The 16559-nt window shown below is 33.2% G+C and overlaps 1 protein-coding gene across 1 annotated transcript; it reads left to right on the top strand.

Annotated features, from left to right (window-relative positions):
* Window positions 1-4893: 4893 nt before the first annotated feature.
* Window positions 4894-15099, top strand: LOC143042238 (uncharacterized). Its single transcript, XM_076214498.1, has 3 exons — window positions 4894-5474; window positions 12042-12263; window positions 13263-15099. Exons 1-3 carry the CDS (start codon window positions 5075-5077, stop codon window positions 13874-13876), a joined length of 1236 nt encoding a protein of 411 aa, XP_076070613.1. The 5' UTR covers window positions 4894-5074; the 3' UTR covers window positions 13877-15099.
* Window positions 15100-16559: the final 1460 nt, after the last annotated feature.

Genomic DNA, 16559 nt, shown 5'->3' on the forward strand with positions numbered 1-16559 from the left:
GACACATAACTGACAACTACCATAGTCTAGTGATATGACACATAACTGACAACTACCATAGTCTAGTGATATGACACATAAGTGGCAACTTCATAGTCTCGTGATATGACACACAACTGGCAACTACCATAGTATAGTGACATGACACATAATTGACCACTACCCTAGGCTAGTGACATGGCTGTGTTCACTGGTAATTCCTGATAATTGACCATTACCCTAGGCTAGTGCTATGACTTTGTTAACTAATCATTTCAGATAATTGAACACTACCCTAGGCTAGTGATATGACTTTGTTAACTGCTGATTCCAGATAATTGACCACTACCTTAGGCTAGTGACATGGCTTTGTTAATTGGTGATTCCTGATAATTGACCACTACCCTAGGCTAGTGACATAACTTTTTTAATTGGTGATTCCTGATAATTGACCACTTACCTAGGCTAGTGACATGGCTTTGTTAACTGGTCATTCCAGATAATTGACCACTACCCTAGGCTAGTGACATGGCTTTGTAACTGATAATCCCTGATAATCGAGAACTACCCTAGGCTAGTGACATGGTTTAGTTAACTGGTGATTCCTGATAATTTGGCACTACCCTAGGCTAGGGACATGACTTTGTTAATTGGTGATTCCTGATAATTGACCACTACCCTAGGCTAGTGACATGACTTTGTTAATTGGTGATTCTTGATAATTGACCACTTCCCTAGGCTAGTGACATGGCTTTGTTAACTGGTCATTCCAGATAATTGACCACTACCCTAGGCTAGTGACATGGCTTTGTAACTGATGATCCCTGATAATTGGGCACTACCCCAGGCTAGTGACATGGTTTTGTTAATTGTTGATTCCTGATAATTGACCACTTCCCTAGGCTAGTGACATGGCTTTGTTAACTGGTCATTCCAGATAATTGACCACTTCCCTAGGCTAGTGACATGGCTTTGTTAACTGGTCATTCCAGATAATTGACCACTACCCTAGGCTAGTGACATGGCTTTGTTAATTGGTGATTCCTGATAATTGACCACTACCCTAGGCTAGTGACATAACTTTTTTAATTGGTGATTCCTGATAATTGACCACTTACCTAGGCTAGTGACATGGCTTTGTTAACTGGTCATTCCAGATAATTGACCACTACCCTAGGCTAGTGACATGGCTTTGTAACTGATAATCCCTGATAATCGGGAACTACCCTAGGCTAGTGACATGGTTTAGTTAACTGGTGATTCCTGATAATTTGGCACTACCCTAGGCTAGTGACATGACTTTGTTAATCGGTGATTCCTGATAATTGACCACTACCCTAGGCTAGTGACATGACTTTGTTAATTGGTGATTCTTGATAATTGACCACTTCCCTAGGCTAGTGACATGGCTTTGTTAACTGGTCATTCCAGATAATTGACCACTACCCTAGGCTAGTGACATGGCTTTGTAACTGATGATCCCTGATAATTGGGCACTACCCCAGGCTAGTGACATGGTTTTGTTAATTGTTGATTCCTGATAATTGACCACTTCCCTAGGCTAGTGACATGGCTTTGTTAACTGGTCATTCCAGATAATTGACCACTACCCTAGGCTAGTGACATGGCTTTGTTAACTGGTGATCCCTGATAATTGGGCACTACCCTAGGCTTGTGACATGGTTTTGTTAACTAGTGATTCCTGATAATTGACCACTTCCCTAGGCTAGTGACATGGCTTTGTTAACTGGTCATTCCAGATAATTGACCACTACCCTAGGCTAGTGACATGGCTTTGTTAACTGGTGATTCCTGATAATTGACCACTTATATAGGCTAGTGAAATGACTGTAAACTGATCACTCCAGATAATTGACAACTTCCCTAGGCTAGTGATATGATTTTGTTAACTGATCACTCCAGATAATTGACCACTACCCTAGGCTAGTGATATGATTTTGTTAACTGATCTCTCCAGATAATTGACCACTACCCTAGGCTAGTGACATGATTTTGTTAACTGATCTCTCCAGATAATTGACTACTTCCCTAGGCTAGTGACATGTTTTTTTTACTGATCACTCCAGATAATTGACCACTACCCTAGGCTAGAGACAGGACTTTGTTAACTGATCATTCAAGATAATTGGGCACTACCCTAGGCTAGTGACATGGCTTTGTTCACTGGTGATTCCTTATAATTGACCACTTCCCTAGGCTAGTGACATGACTGTTTACTGGTGATTCCTGATAATTGACTGTTACCCTAGGCTAGTGATATGACTTTGTAACTAGTGATTCCTGAATAATTGGCACTACCCTACGCTAGTGACATGGCCTTGTTAACTAATCATTTCAGATAATTGACTACCCTAGACCATTATCTATTTTGATTACTGGTGATTCCTTATAATTGAACACTACCCTAGGCTTTTGATATAACTGATGTCTGATGACCCCTAGACTGGGCTATTAATATGACTTTTAAGGCTTATATGACCACCTGAATTTGTGTACCTTCAATTGCAGCTGTCTTAAACTATTACCAGTCTCTCCAGTTTCCTTTTCTATAGATGAATATAATCAACCTGTCCAGTCACTCAAAAGTGTTATAGTCCATTGTAAATAAATACACAACACATAATAAGTAACTGGAAAGGTACAGCAGTTGCTGAAAAAAAAAATGCAGAAAAATAAATACATGCATGTACTCCTTGCACTTTACCTTTTTGTATTAACATGGTTAAGTTGACTAGTGACATTAATATATTTGTAGTGTTGTCAACGGTTAACCGGTTAACCGGTTAACCGTTCGAACGACCGAATACCGAATACCAAAAACGCTAACCGGTTAACCGGACTTTTTTCAATTTTGATAGATTTGATATAAATTTGTATTGAAATCATTAAATAGTTAGGTTTTATTTAAATATTGTCATCGTGGTAATTAATTTGACAATCAATTGTCCAGTAAAATGATTGCTATTGTTAATCCTAATAACATAAAATTAATTAGAACTTGTATCTCAGCTCGGGGCATGATCTTAAAGACACATAATTAGTTTACATGTTTTTTTAACAGTAACTCTAAATCAGTTATGCGATTAAATTTTATGACTTACTTCATTATTTCGTTTCTGATCTAATATTGTGTAAACCTACATCTAAATGTGCAAACTCCGTCGTGAAGGGTTTAGTCTTACTTAAAAACGAAATGCTAACTCAAAAATTGTAAAATGAAAATCAATGTGAATGTACACAATGTATACGTGGTAGTACGAGTAACATGCAAACAAAGTAAAGAAACAGGCCGTACAGTGACCTATAATAGTTGTTAATTTCTGTGTCATTTTGATTTCTTGTGGAGAATTGTCTCATTGGCAATCATACCACATCTTCTTTTTTTATAATTAATCATTCAAATTGAAACACTCCACATCATTCTGGGTAACAACAAGTGAAAAGGAAAGAATAATCAGTTTCAGACATATTCAATTCTACGAGATCAAGAAGTTTTTTTTTAATTTTTCAATCTGAAGCTGGTACACACGCTATTGTTGATACGGTGTAGTTGATTATTAAAAGTCAAACTTCGCCAGGAACCCACACAGACAAGCCTTAAAATGCCAAAGGACTAACTTCAATTCTAACAGCGTAAATTTATGACTTGGATGAAAGGTTTTCAAATTGTCACTCATACCACATCTTTTATCTATGTGTAGGGTACTATTGATAAGGGCTTTCAAGCACCAATTCAAACTACCGGTTAACCGGTTAATCGGTCGAACGATTGTTCGAGTAACCGGTTACTCAAAAGTGTACGATTTGACAACACTATATATTTGACATTTAGATTGATTTTTTTTTAAATTGTCATGATCAGAATTCCTTTACTCCTAGTTTTTACTTAAAACTAAACAAAAAGCTTACTTTGAACAAAATATATCATTTGTAAATTTTCCTTTTAAGATATGTATATAAGTATATTTAAATTATTAATAGCGATACTTCCTGTCTTCACAAGTGTCAGAGGTTTTTCACTCTTTTTGTATTTCAGATTAAAAGAAATAAAAACACATCAGAACAATAAAAGAATTTAAGTAGGCAGCTAAACATACATATAGATTCTTACATACAAAAATAAATGTACAATAAATGTATATGAATGGGGTGTCAGACTGTCTGGTTTACACCAGCCAGATGTCTGTATATTATTTTTTTAGCATGTAACTGTGCACAAGATGAAACAAGCGTCCTAGCCCCCATCCCCTTTGCCAAATTGGCCATATGTTTATGGTGAGATCAAAAGTAGTAGTAGTCTGGATAATTATGACAAAAAAACCTTTCTAGACCTTTCTAGACATCATATTTATTGGTCTAATCAGTTACTGAGTTAGGCTAAGGTTTAGTTTTTTCAAATGGATGTGAAAGATTGACCAGGACTGGAGCAGCCGCCCCTCCCCCCCCCCCCCCCCCCGGGGCCCTTTTCCGCATAGTTACTGTCGCTGGTTTAATATAGCTCTTCTGTATATTTTCATATTAACAAAAAGAGTAGCCCTCGAATGCATAGCCAGATTTCGTTGTGTGAAACTCCCCCCTTTTTTAAATCGTCTTTTGAATGCCTATAATATATGCCGTCTCTGTATAATATCTAAAGCTAATTCAGTATTCAAAGAACTTATTATCTAATTTTCATATCGCCTCTGTTCCAGTGATATCAGCCCGTCATCTTGGGAGCTTTTTAACATTTTTTTGTTTTGTTTACCGCTGATAGTTCTCTCAGATAATATTATCGCGCCAATGACGTGATCTCGTATCTCGCGTTGCTTTATAAAACTCATGAATATTCATACTACCCTAGGCTAGTGCTACGTAGAGCTAACCTTGATGTATCGTGTAACCAGACATCATTGATTTCCCTCCCCCTGACTTACATTCCCCTGCCAAAAATCAGAGCCTGAAACTGGTATGACTGGCTGAAGAGAATTATTTTAGTGATCCCTCAACTTCAACATGTTCAAGTTTATTTAAAGCAGTTACTTATTTAGCAGTTTAGCTGAATACTTTTTGTGAAAGTTCGCTCAAATATTCTAAAATGTCGGCAGAAGGAGCGCACACGAGTGCAAAACGACAAAAGACATACGACTATGGGTCATTCTTTAAAGATTTTTTAAAAAAGGAAATTGAAAAAGATTTATTGGAAGAGGCATACATATCGTTGTGTCGTGGATCGTCAGATATGGTATTTCGAACATTAGAAATACTGCAGACAAATGCCCTTCTCAGTGAGGAATTCTCCCGTGCATCTTGTGAGGTGCAAATGTTTGAAAAATATAGGACAGACGAAAAACCTCTCGCCCGCATTTATGCAGCTGGGTCAATTTTTCAAAATGGAATTTTCATTTTGAAGAAGTTCCTTGATCCACACCCACAGGTCCCAGAAGATGAGAAACAAATGGAAGCTTTAAAAAAATTGCTGAATTATCTTCTCAAGGGTAAGGCATGTACAATGTCAATGATTAGTACATCTTGTAAGGCTATATTAAAATTTTGCTTTGACACCTTTCTTGAAAAAATATATATAGCCTTTCAAAGAGTCATAATTATTTGGACTAGTACAATGATCAGATGATGTACAAATGATGTAAGAGGGTTGTCGTACATTTGTAATTGAAAGAGTTGGTTCTCCCTACATGCACTACTTTTAAAAGAAATGATAAATCATTGTATAATAAACTTATTCACATATTATCATGATTATCATGTCAGATTACATGTAAATTGATCAATATTAAAGAAGGCATGCCATTAACAGTCAGGGGAGTTACTTAAAGGCAGTGTCTGCGCGTACCCGCATGTGGGTACGAATAGTCAAATTGACATTCGTAGGCTACACGTACCCACATCCGGTTTTATAAAAAATGCAATCAAATCGGGAATTAAACGTGAAATATATACAGAAATTATCGATAATATGGGGATTAAATTTCGAGTAGAACGAGTGAAGGGTATGACAAATAATATTTTCTAACAAGGTTGGGCGGTAAATACCACCCCAGGTATTTACCAGTGGTATTTACCGGTATTTACCGCCCCGGACAATACTCCCCAAGTGGTCAATACTGGCAAATACTGGTCAATTTAAATTTTCATGGTTGTTTCTACTATCAATTGAAGTAAAAACTTGATAAAAAGTCAAATACACTTAAACTTTAATCTTTATGCATGTGTCAGCTTATAAAATTAATGAATTGGATATGTTTTTTTCATTTATAACACTTATTCTTACTGATTTAAAATTTAGTTATGAATTATGATATTGCACACTTAAGATATATATATATATATATACAAATTTACATTTTATTTCAACATTTTAAAATTTATATATATTTTTATTCAGAATGTATGATTTTACAGGTAATTAAAACTACAGGTAAATGAAGTTACATGGATCTTTTTACCTATCACCTGGCATTGCTAGGTGTGAAAATTTAATTACTAAAACAACAGCCACCAATAAAAGTAGGGTTGAAAGTAATAAAATTGATATATGGAGACTCCCTCCTTAAACAATAAATTATTTCCTGTCTATTTAACTGTGAGATAAAAACCTTCTTCATGCTGGAAATGGAAATTTGAAGAAGGGACAAAAAGTTTTTATCTTTTACTATAATATTATGTACACATTAATCAATGTACATCCCTGTTTGAATTTACAATAGAATTAGAAATAAAAGCATTAAATATGTGGTTTTTATAGTAATGACCACTAAAAATTCAATCGACCAGTATTTGCCGGTATTTCCCAGTATTTCCCGGTATTTACCGGTATTTACCACTGGCATGGTCAATACTAGTATTGACCACTTTTTTGCCAACCTTGTTTTCTAATTGTATTTATAAGTTAATAATATATAATAAACCTTGCAAATTAAATGCACACTGATTGAAAATGAAATATACAGTCCCAGTAAACTATAGTCCTATAATTAATATATAATATCCGAATTTTAAGTTGCTTCCACGCCTCAGAGGCAAAATATTTTTTGATGCGCTGAAGGTTTACATTTTCGTCAAACATTTTGTTATTTATTAACGAAGCATTCATAGAAGATTATTGGCATCGGCCTTTGTTTTTTTCAGAAATAATGTTATATTGCCTCCGTGAATACAGGAAAAAATTATTCTGTAAAACTTGATTTCCTCTTATTTTTTGTGTTTCCAGTTCTTCTTTTCTCTGCAGCTGCAATTGACTCGGAGTTTGTTTTTATATACAATTGTATAAAATTAATCGACTGATACTTTTGAACAAATTGTTCCGATTCGAGCATGATAACTTTGAAATGTCTGCCCCACATGTAAATCCCTCTTTTCCCATTTTAAGATTATTTATTAACCGAGAAAAACTGTTCACTTACCTATATAAATGTTAACAAAAATTCTAAGTAGTTGATCAATTTTATTCACTAATTGCGATAATTTCTGTATATATTTTACGTTTAATTTCCGATCCGATGGCAATTTATTATAAAACCGGATGTGGGTACGCGTAGCCTACGAACGGCAATTTTGCTATTCGTACCCGCATGCGGGTACGCGCAGACACTGCCTTACTTAAACAAGTGATTTTCTAAATCACTGATTCAAGTAACATTATTTCCATAAAGGTTGGAAGTTAGAGTTGTCTTTCTTTAATAATCACCTATTTAAGTAGTACAAATTAATCACTAGAAGAAGTGATTTAATATTACTGTAGCTTTAAATATAGAATACTAATGATCCAGGGACTAATTAAGTTTCTAAACTTATCAGAACCAACATCTGTGTTGTCTAGGATGACCAGGTCATTTCAGGTGATGACCGTGTACTGAATCTAGGATAATGACATAAAAATCACTTGTTTAAGTATCAGATCTCAATTTCCTTCCCAAAAATCACTTCTTTAAGTATCATTCTTTTAATAACCCCCACTAATTTTAACACCCCCGAACAGTGAGATTTTTATCTAACAGTAGAATTTTATTACATAATCTGAAAGATGAAACCTTGAACTTCACAGGAAAAATACTCCCACTGCTGTGAAAAAATCTTTTAAGAAATTCAGTTCATTATGTAAAGCCATTATTATAGCATTTTTTCAACTAAAATAGAATTTTCAGGTAAATGATAGCATCAAAGGCATAAACCTTGCTACTTAAAAGAAGCAAAAAGTTCATATTTTTTAATTTTACTAATTAAAAGATGTTATTTAAACCTACATGTATGTGTTTAAAATTTTGAAAAAAACTACAAAATTCCAATTTGTGACAAAACCTCGAATTTGCTACTCAAATAAGTGATTTAAAATTCACTTATTTCAGTAAGTCCCCTGACTGATTAAAGAAAACATATATTTGCAAAATTCATGAAGAAAACATGGTACATGTCATGCATGTGTTATATTAAAAAGTTTATGACTCGTTTTAAGTACATATGGACCATAATTTGGTATTCAGCCTTTGGTTTCTTTTTGTATCCTTTTTTATAAGTTCTAAAACTTTAACTTTTATTCTGTGGGTTGTGTTGGGGTTAGAATAGTATTAATGGAACAATTGAGTTTTTTAAGAAAAAAATATTACATTTTGATTCACCGTATACGTGACAGGAAACCAAACAGGAAACCAATCTTTATTTTCTTTATTTTGCACAATATATGTCAAAAGACATAAATGAACACAATTACTAGTGTTACTTGCTTCATGTTAATATTTAAAATCTATTTTCAATGTTGAATTAAAGGTTTTTTTAAACGCAACAGGAAACCATAAGAAACCGAAAGCAGTTTTTTAGTTTTATTTTATTGCAAAATCTGCTTAAAATAATCTGAACAGTATTCTTTTTCTTAAAATCCATTTTAAATGTAACAGTATTATAAAACTCCTAAATATGTGCTTGTTTTGAAAACAATTAGTACAATATGTATTCAGAAATTTCCATATTTTCTTCATTGATACAGGATACCATAATCGTTGAATCGTGATGTTTTAGCCAAAAAAATGTATTTATATTTGGTTTTGAAATTCCAGTTACATGTATATACAATTTATTCCAAATCATTGGCAATGTAAAATTCTTTAAATCCAGTAAAGAAAAAAACTTTTAACTTGAAATTAAAACCTTTAAAATAGGCACCATGTGATATTTGTGACCTGTACACCATCTACATGGTTTCCACATTTTAACCTACTTTAGTGGGCTAAAATCAATAAAGTACTTCCTTTCAAGTCATGCATGGTAAAAGTTTACTTCTCCTTTGACAAGTTTATTGCATTTCTGAAAAGTGTTTGCAGAACATGAATAAAAAAAAATAATTAAAAATTGTGACAAAGATACCACTTTTGTACATTCCAAGTGTAACGGTATATTAACATGTATTTTTTATTAAATTATCTTTATTCACCTAAAATATCCAGTAATATTTACTGCTGAAGCAAAATCAATCTAACGAGCATCGGCACAATGATAAGAGACGTAATGTCGATTGAATTTTCCAAGGACCCTTTACATCGTTATCGGGAAACGAAGTGTGTTACAAATGTATAATGTCTGTCAAATCTGAAATCGATTTTGTCAAGTCATTGGGCATTTATTTTCACACAAGATCGTATGTAACATTATGCACATAGGAAAAATAATAGACCCCCGGCGCAATCTCTTTGAAAATTGTATTTTCCTTTTTTAAACAAGACGAAACAAGTCTACAGATTATGTTTGCTAACATCCCGTTGGAAACAAAAACAATGTTTAGACCTAGTATTTCATATATCCGGCCGTAAGGGCGTGATCACATGTTAGTCACATGTTTCACGTATGACCGGAAATGATTAAAACTTAACGACAAAAACAATTTTAATAAAAAAAAAAAGAAAATAACTGAACTTCTGTTTCGTTTGAAATGTAACGCATAACGATAACGTCATTTTCTAACTTAATTATTACGGAGAACAAAACTAGAATGTAAATCATCTCTGATTTACCTGTTTGAACATCTCGTGAGAGTTCATATTTGCATATTGTTATAAAGAATTCTATTACAACAAAGCATATTACATCATCTAAAATTTGTGTTACGAAATCGGAAACCGAAGTAACGCTAGTGTTCATACACCTGCTACAGAAATACTTATAGTTCTCAGCATTTTCTTCTGACTATTCTTATTGGTGGATGTTCTTTATTATTTGAAAGCAAAAGTTACGAATTTGCCGGTGACGATTATCTATAAATCAGTCAGCGTTATGCACTTTGGAAGCGAAAAGTAACGCGAGAAACGACACAAAAATACGGTCGTATAATCTTTGAAATTTGTTAATTTCAATTTTTTTTCTAGGGAAGAGTAGCATACACTTGTATGTTGATAAAAATAAAGGCATCTTTAGATGTAGTTACAACTTTACTTACAGTAATACACATTTTTATCACTTTTCTATCGTTATAGGAAACGAGCCCAATAGCAAATTATGGTCCATATATGTAGTAAGTGAGCTTGGAATGAGTATAGCATGTATAGTTCATAAACACAACGATCATCATTATCATTCATGTCATTACACAGTCTTCACAACAAACTTTTAAATCCACAGGCCCGGAGCTCAATTTTAGAAATTTTTTAGTAAGATTCTGTTGGCCGGTAGATATGATTTTTACAGGCCCAGGAGCAATTTTACTAGCCTGGGCTGCCACTCAGCGTGAAGACTGATTACAATGTACAAACTGTAAGACATATAAAAAGGATTTTTTTCTTCACACGCAGCTTAATCAAATCTTCTTTGATTTCAAGGTCATTTTTTAAACATCTATACATTGTATATATAGATGTACATGTATGTGTATGTGTACATGTACATGTGCTGTTTAAATTAAAAGTTTAAAAACTTTTGGACATAACTGGCATGATTGGTTTGTGATGCGAAAATCTAATTGTTTCTTGTCTTTGTGATGATTGTTTTTCTATTGTTTAAATTTATCAAACAAACTTATACATGTTATACTCTATTTAAATAGAAATCATTAAAAATAAACTAAAACTCTGAGCGAATAGATCCATGAAGAACAGGTATAACATGTATATGGCCGAACAGGTACATTTGTACTAGGGCAAATGCAAATCAGGGTTAATGGGCCTGGATTTGTTCCAAACTTTCCCCTTAAACCTGGGACATTGCTGCACATGCAATACAAGTTTTTATATTTCTGACACCTACAAATGTATGTATTTTCAATGAATCTCATTGCAATGTTTGAAATAATACATTGTAGTACTAGTAGAAAAAAATCAATTTAAAAAATTATATGAATATATACAGTGTACATGTACATTCACACCTTTTACAAGTACATGTATGGTCTTGCGCATGTTGAGAGAGGATGATAGTCTGTCAGAAGGGGACTCTAAATGGCTGACCCATGCTAAGAGAGAGCCACATCTCTTGCACTTACAAAAAATGTAAAAGACACCCTTGTTTATTTCGAAAAAGAGAAGGCTAATGCTGCTACAAATATAAAAGTAGATGTGGTATGATTGCCAATGAGACAACTAACCACAAAAGACCAAAATGACACAGACATTAACAACTATAGGTCACCATACAGCCTTCAACAATGAGCAAAGCCCATACCGCATAGTCAGCTATAATAGGCCCCGATAAGACAATGTAAAACATTTCAAACGAGAAATCTAACGGCCTTATTTATGTAAAAAAATGAACGAAAAACAAATATGTAACACATAAACAAACGACAACCACTGAATATACAGGCTCCTGACTTGGGACAGGCACATACATAAATAATGTGGCGGGGTTAAACATGTTAGCGGGATCCCAACCACTCGCACAAAAGTGGAAAGGGACTATTATATAAGTTGCAATAACTTGTTTCCCAATCTATTATAAATAAATATGATTGAACCACACTTTGACATACATGTTATATTGATTAAAATGATGATCATGATAATATGGGGTACAAATGTATATATATATATTATATATTCTTACATTTGTGTGTAATTCTTTTGCAGATCATGATATTGCATTAGAGGAGGAAAGTGGAACTTGTGATGACGCAGAGTGGGCAGTTATTGTAGCACTGCATTTGTTATCACCTCTGACTGTAGATGGAAGTTACAAAATTGATGATTCATATGATAATCTAAGATTCCAACCAAATTCATTATGTTGTCCATGCAAAACTGGTGAACATGGTGACAGTGAAGATGGAGATTTTGATGATACATCGTTTGGTAAGATTTATTATAACAGGTCAACAACAACAAAACTTGTGTATTAATCTATGGATTTTTGTGTCCTGCATGTACCTGTCGCATCTTTAATGCCTTGAAAAGCCTTCCTTAAGTTTTGTTGCTCTTTTGACAGTAAATCTTTATAAAACATGTCTCCAAATTTGCACACAGCAAAAAATATACCAGTACCTTCCCTTTTGAGCTTTCTCATTTCTGTGCGTACCATGTCATCTTAACTTATACAAAAATCTTCTCGTCTGATACTACTGGGTCACTTCTGGCCCAAATCTAATAAAATTTGCATTCTAACATTTCCTTTTGCCTTTGGAAAGTAATATGAAGATTTTTTCAACCCCTAAAAAGTCAAATTTTAATCTTCAAATCTTCACAACTCCCTCAGACACATGAAATAAATGTATAGTATATATATTGCCTTCAAACATGTCAAATGCTTACTTTATGCATTATGCAAATTTAATTTTTTTATTTCCACTGAAAAATGAAATTAAAGCAATCTTAACTCTTCAGTACTCACAATCATGACAATAGCAATTTTAGAATTCGTTGCATTTCCGACAAAAACTTTGGCTTAAATAGTGAAAATTATTTTGGCGTTTAGGGGATCATCACTTACTTCATTGTACATTTTTGTACTTTATGTTGACTGAGTGGTTGAAAAAAATATGATGCTTCATTGCACGAATAAGGTAAATTAAATTCTCATAATTGATAGTCTGCACTATAGTAATTCACTGGGAATTGTTATTAAGTATCTAAGGGATCAACATTATTTCTAGTTTATCTGATTCTGCATAATATTGATCACGAAGACAATTGATGAATTTTAAAAGTGCAGAGATACAAGGTGATCCCCTATTAGTCTATAATTCTGATAAATGATGTCTTAAAGGGTGCATTATTTATGAACTTTTCTGGTGAAGCATATATATACCTTAAAAGTGGTCTACTGATTTGAATTTTATTTTTTTTATTTTTAAGGTTGGATTGATGGTTGGCATGGAAAATCTGATATATTGATAAACAATGTTTCCGTGCATTTGGCTAATGTCGAAGATGATAGTTTTAAAGTTGGTTCTTCGGCTGTATCCTCATCAGAGTCCTCTCCAGAAACAAAGACATCTAATCATCAGGAACAGGTTTTAGCTCAATCAATTGTTTTCTCATTTCTCCAACGCAAGGAAAATAGAAATAATCTCAAACATTTGGTTCCTACTATTGGGATCTCAAAGAAGAAGATCGTCATTTATTTTTATGATAGCGAAGAGGATGTGCTCCTTGGAACAACTGAATTAGATTTGTTTGGATATAAGTCAACGATATGTTATGATACTATAGTAATTTTGTGGCTGACCTTGAATTATGATATCTTTTGTACGGGAATCACAAATTCAATGAAAAATTGTAAAGCAGAATTTTTTACCAGAGTTGGTAGTTTTCTAGAAAATTACCGAAATGATGTCACTAGAAATTTGCCAAAAGGAGAAAATTTATATCAGGATGAAACTGGATGGACTAAAAGTGGCGCTGTTGAAGAGAAAATTCCTATCAATGCAGATAATGAAGACTTTGGAATCAGAATGAAAAGTTTATAAATAGATTCAGATTTATCATGTTTATATATATGTATATTTTCAGTTTGAACATGATACTAAGCTGCTCCAACAAAGGAAAACTTGGAAGGCTGGATTTAATTTTTAGTAACCTAGGCTAGAATGGTACTGTTATTTTTTGTTGGAAGTTCAAGGGATTAAAGGGGAGGTACTAATTTTTTGATATTTTAGGAGGTAAGGTTTAAAAATTAATTGTCTCACTCCATATTTGCTTTCCATTCAGGAACAGCCCTCTGTGAATTTTTTTATAGGTAAATGAAACACAGAAAAAGTCAGGAAAAATTGTTGTACAATATCTTCAGTTGATTATAAACAAAATTGTTTTCAGTTACTTTTTCCACAATGCTATCTAGCATGTCTAGTAATTTCCCTTGCTAAATCTAAAAAAAAATCTTGATCAGTATGATCAGAGATTTGAATTAGTTATTTTCTGAAAAGATTAGAGTTGTCTCCCATTTTCAATTTTTATATGACAATTTTTTTTAAGGTGGTACCCAACACTTTAACTAAAATTAATTTGGCTCATTAATTTTCTTAAAATTTTGACAAAGTATTTACTTTGACCCTTTTACAAAAATATAAAAATTTCAAAAAATGTTAACCAACCGTTTTATCAGAAAAATTACACTGGTTATATAGCAGTTTGACAAACACTTATTTTGATCATTGAAAAGCTTAATATTCCCTTAACAACACAACTTAATTAAAACGTTTAGATGATTTTACAGAGTTATCTCCCTGTAGTGTTAGGTACCACCTTAAACAGGTTTAGAAAGCATCAGTTTTAAAATGAAAATTACCTAGACAAAATTGATTGTTATTTACACTTGAAATTTATTTTTGACAAAACAATATAATACAAAAGGTATGGTACTACTAGATTTATTAAATGTTTTATTTATGGAGGTACATATCTCAATTTTATAAGTTTATTGTACATGCATTACAATGTTATGCCAGTGTTATGCCAGTAGAATCAAAATAAATTGATTAACATTGAATTTGTTTAGAATATATCATTACTGGGCTTCTTTTTAAGGTTGATGAAGTCTAATCAAATTGAACCTAATTAGTAAGCATGTTCCCTATGATATGATCTTTCTAATTCTAATGCCATGATAAAGTGTTTGCCCCAATTTCAAGGTCTAATGAACATAGAAAACATTTTCAAGGTCCAATGAACATAGAAAATAAAAGTTTGAGTGGCGCATCCATGTACTATGGACACATTCCTGTTGTTTTATATCTCAAAAACTAAACCAATTAGAGCAAATTTTAAACCTGACAGGGATGCAAGGGAGGATTATCAACTGTTCAACTTAATTATGTTCAGATGTTTTCAGTCAACCCATTACCAATGAAAATAAGGATTTTGTGTTACATTTTGCCAATGAGACAATTATCCTCCAAAGTTCAAAATGAAGTTGATGTAAGCAATTATAGGCAACCCTATCGGCTTGATAGTCAGTGGATCCCTTATATGAGTTGTTGAAAGACATTTTATTTCGCTTTTTCCAGAAACTATGGCAAATAAAACAAATTGTAAACAGTAAATATGTTCAGCACTATTTATAAGATTTACAGAAAAGTCATCAAGTTGGAAATCATCAATTGCTCCCTCATACATGTCACCACAGAGCAAACAGGTTGGCATTGATTGGGAAATGATTGGATATTAGTCGAGCAAAAGTCGCAATGATCCAATACTGATCGGTAAAAGATTTGTATGTGGTATTTGTAAGATTATACATGTGGGGACTTTACGTTTGCACTCAGTCTGTCAATCCCTCAGTCCAGCAAATCAGTTTTACACACTTTGTTTCTTTGTGCTTGAAGATATTGATTTGATATATTTGGTGTATTGTATTATCATGACAATTTACAGATAAAATTCAATGTTTGTTCTGGTCTGATGATTTTGTGCAGAGTTAAAGTCCTTAGACTTAGAAAATTAAATAAAACCATCAGTTTTCCACACTTTTTTCTGGCATGCTTGAAAATGTCGACTTGATAATTGCTATATAGTTTTTTCATGGTAATATAAAAAAGAAGATGTGGTATGATTGCCAATGAGACAACTATCCACAAAAGACCAAAATGACACAGACATTAACAACTATAGGTCACTGTACGGCCTTCAACAATGAGCAAAGCCTATACTGCATAGTCAGCTATAAAAGGCCCCGATAAGACAATGTAAAACAATTCAAACGAGAAAACTAAGTTACAGATTAAGTTCGAATTTTGTTCTGGTCTGATGCTTTTTCACAGAGTTTTGGTCCTTGGACTTAAAAAATTCACTTAAATAATCAGTGTTCCACACTTTTTTACATCATGCTTACTGTAAAAAATGCTGGCTACCTTTCACAAAGGCTTCTTTACTTACCATCATCTTTTCAATTTACGATCAGTTTACACGTTTCACAAAGGCATCTTGAAGGACTACTTAGTTGATCACTGCTAGGACATTGTGTAAGGACTTAATTTATACACAGTTTTCAATGTTTAATTTTCTGCTTAAGTTAGTTTGATAGGATCTACTTGTGATAGATTATGTTGTATGATGTTGCATTACTTTCAGTACATTTCTAGGTCCTGCCTTCAGAACAATGGTCCAGCGACTGACTTAATAAGCAATGATACTATCTATCTTAGATTGTTTTTT

This window comes from Mytilus galloprovincialis, chromosome 8, assembly GCF_965363235.1.
Source record: "Mytilus galloprovincialis chromosome 8, xbMytGall1.hap1.1, whole genome shotgun sequence".
Taxonomy (NCBI): Eukaryota; Metazoa; Mollusca; class Bivalvia; order Mytilida; family Mytilidae; genus Mytilus; species Mytilus galloprovincialis.

Coding starts and splice junctions, on each gene's coding strand:
- LOC143042238 (XM_076214498.1), top strand. CDS start 5,075: ATGTCGGCAGAAGGAGCGCACACGAGTGCAAAACGACAAAAGACATAC. Junction 5,475..12,041: donor GCTGAATTATCTTCTCAAGG/GTAAGGCATGTA, acceptor ATTCTTTTGCAG/ATCATGATATTGCATTAGAG. Junction 12,264..13,262: donor TTTTGATGATACATCGTTTG/GTAAGATTTATT, acceptor TTTATTTTTAAG/GTTGGATTGATGGTTGGCAT.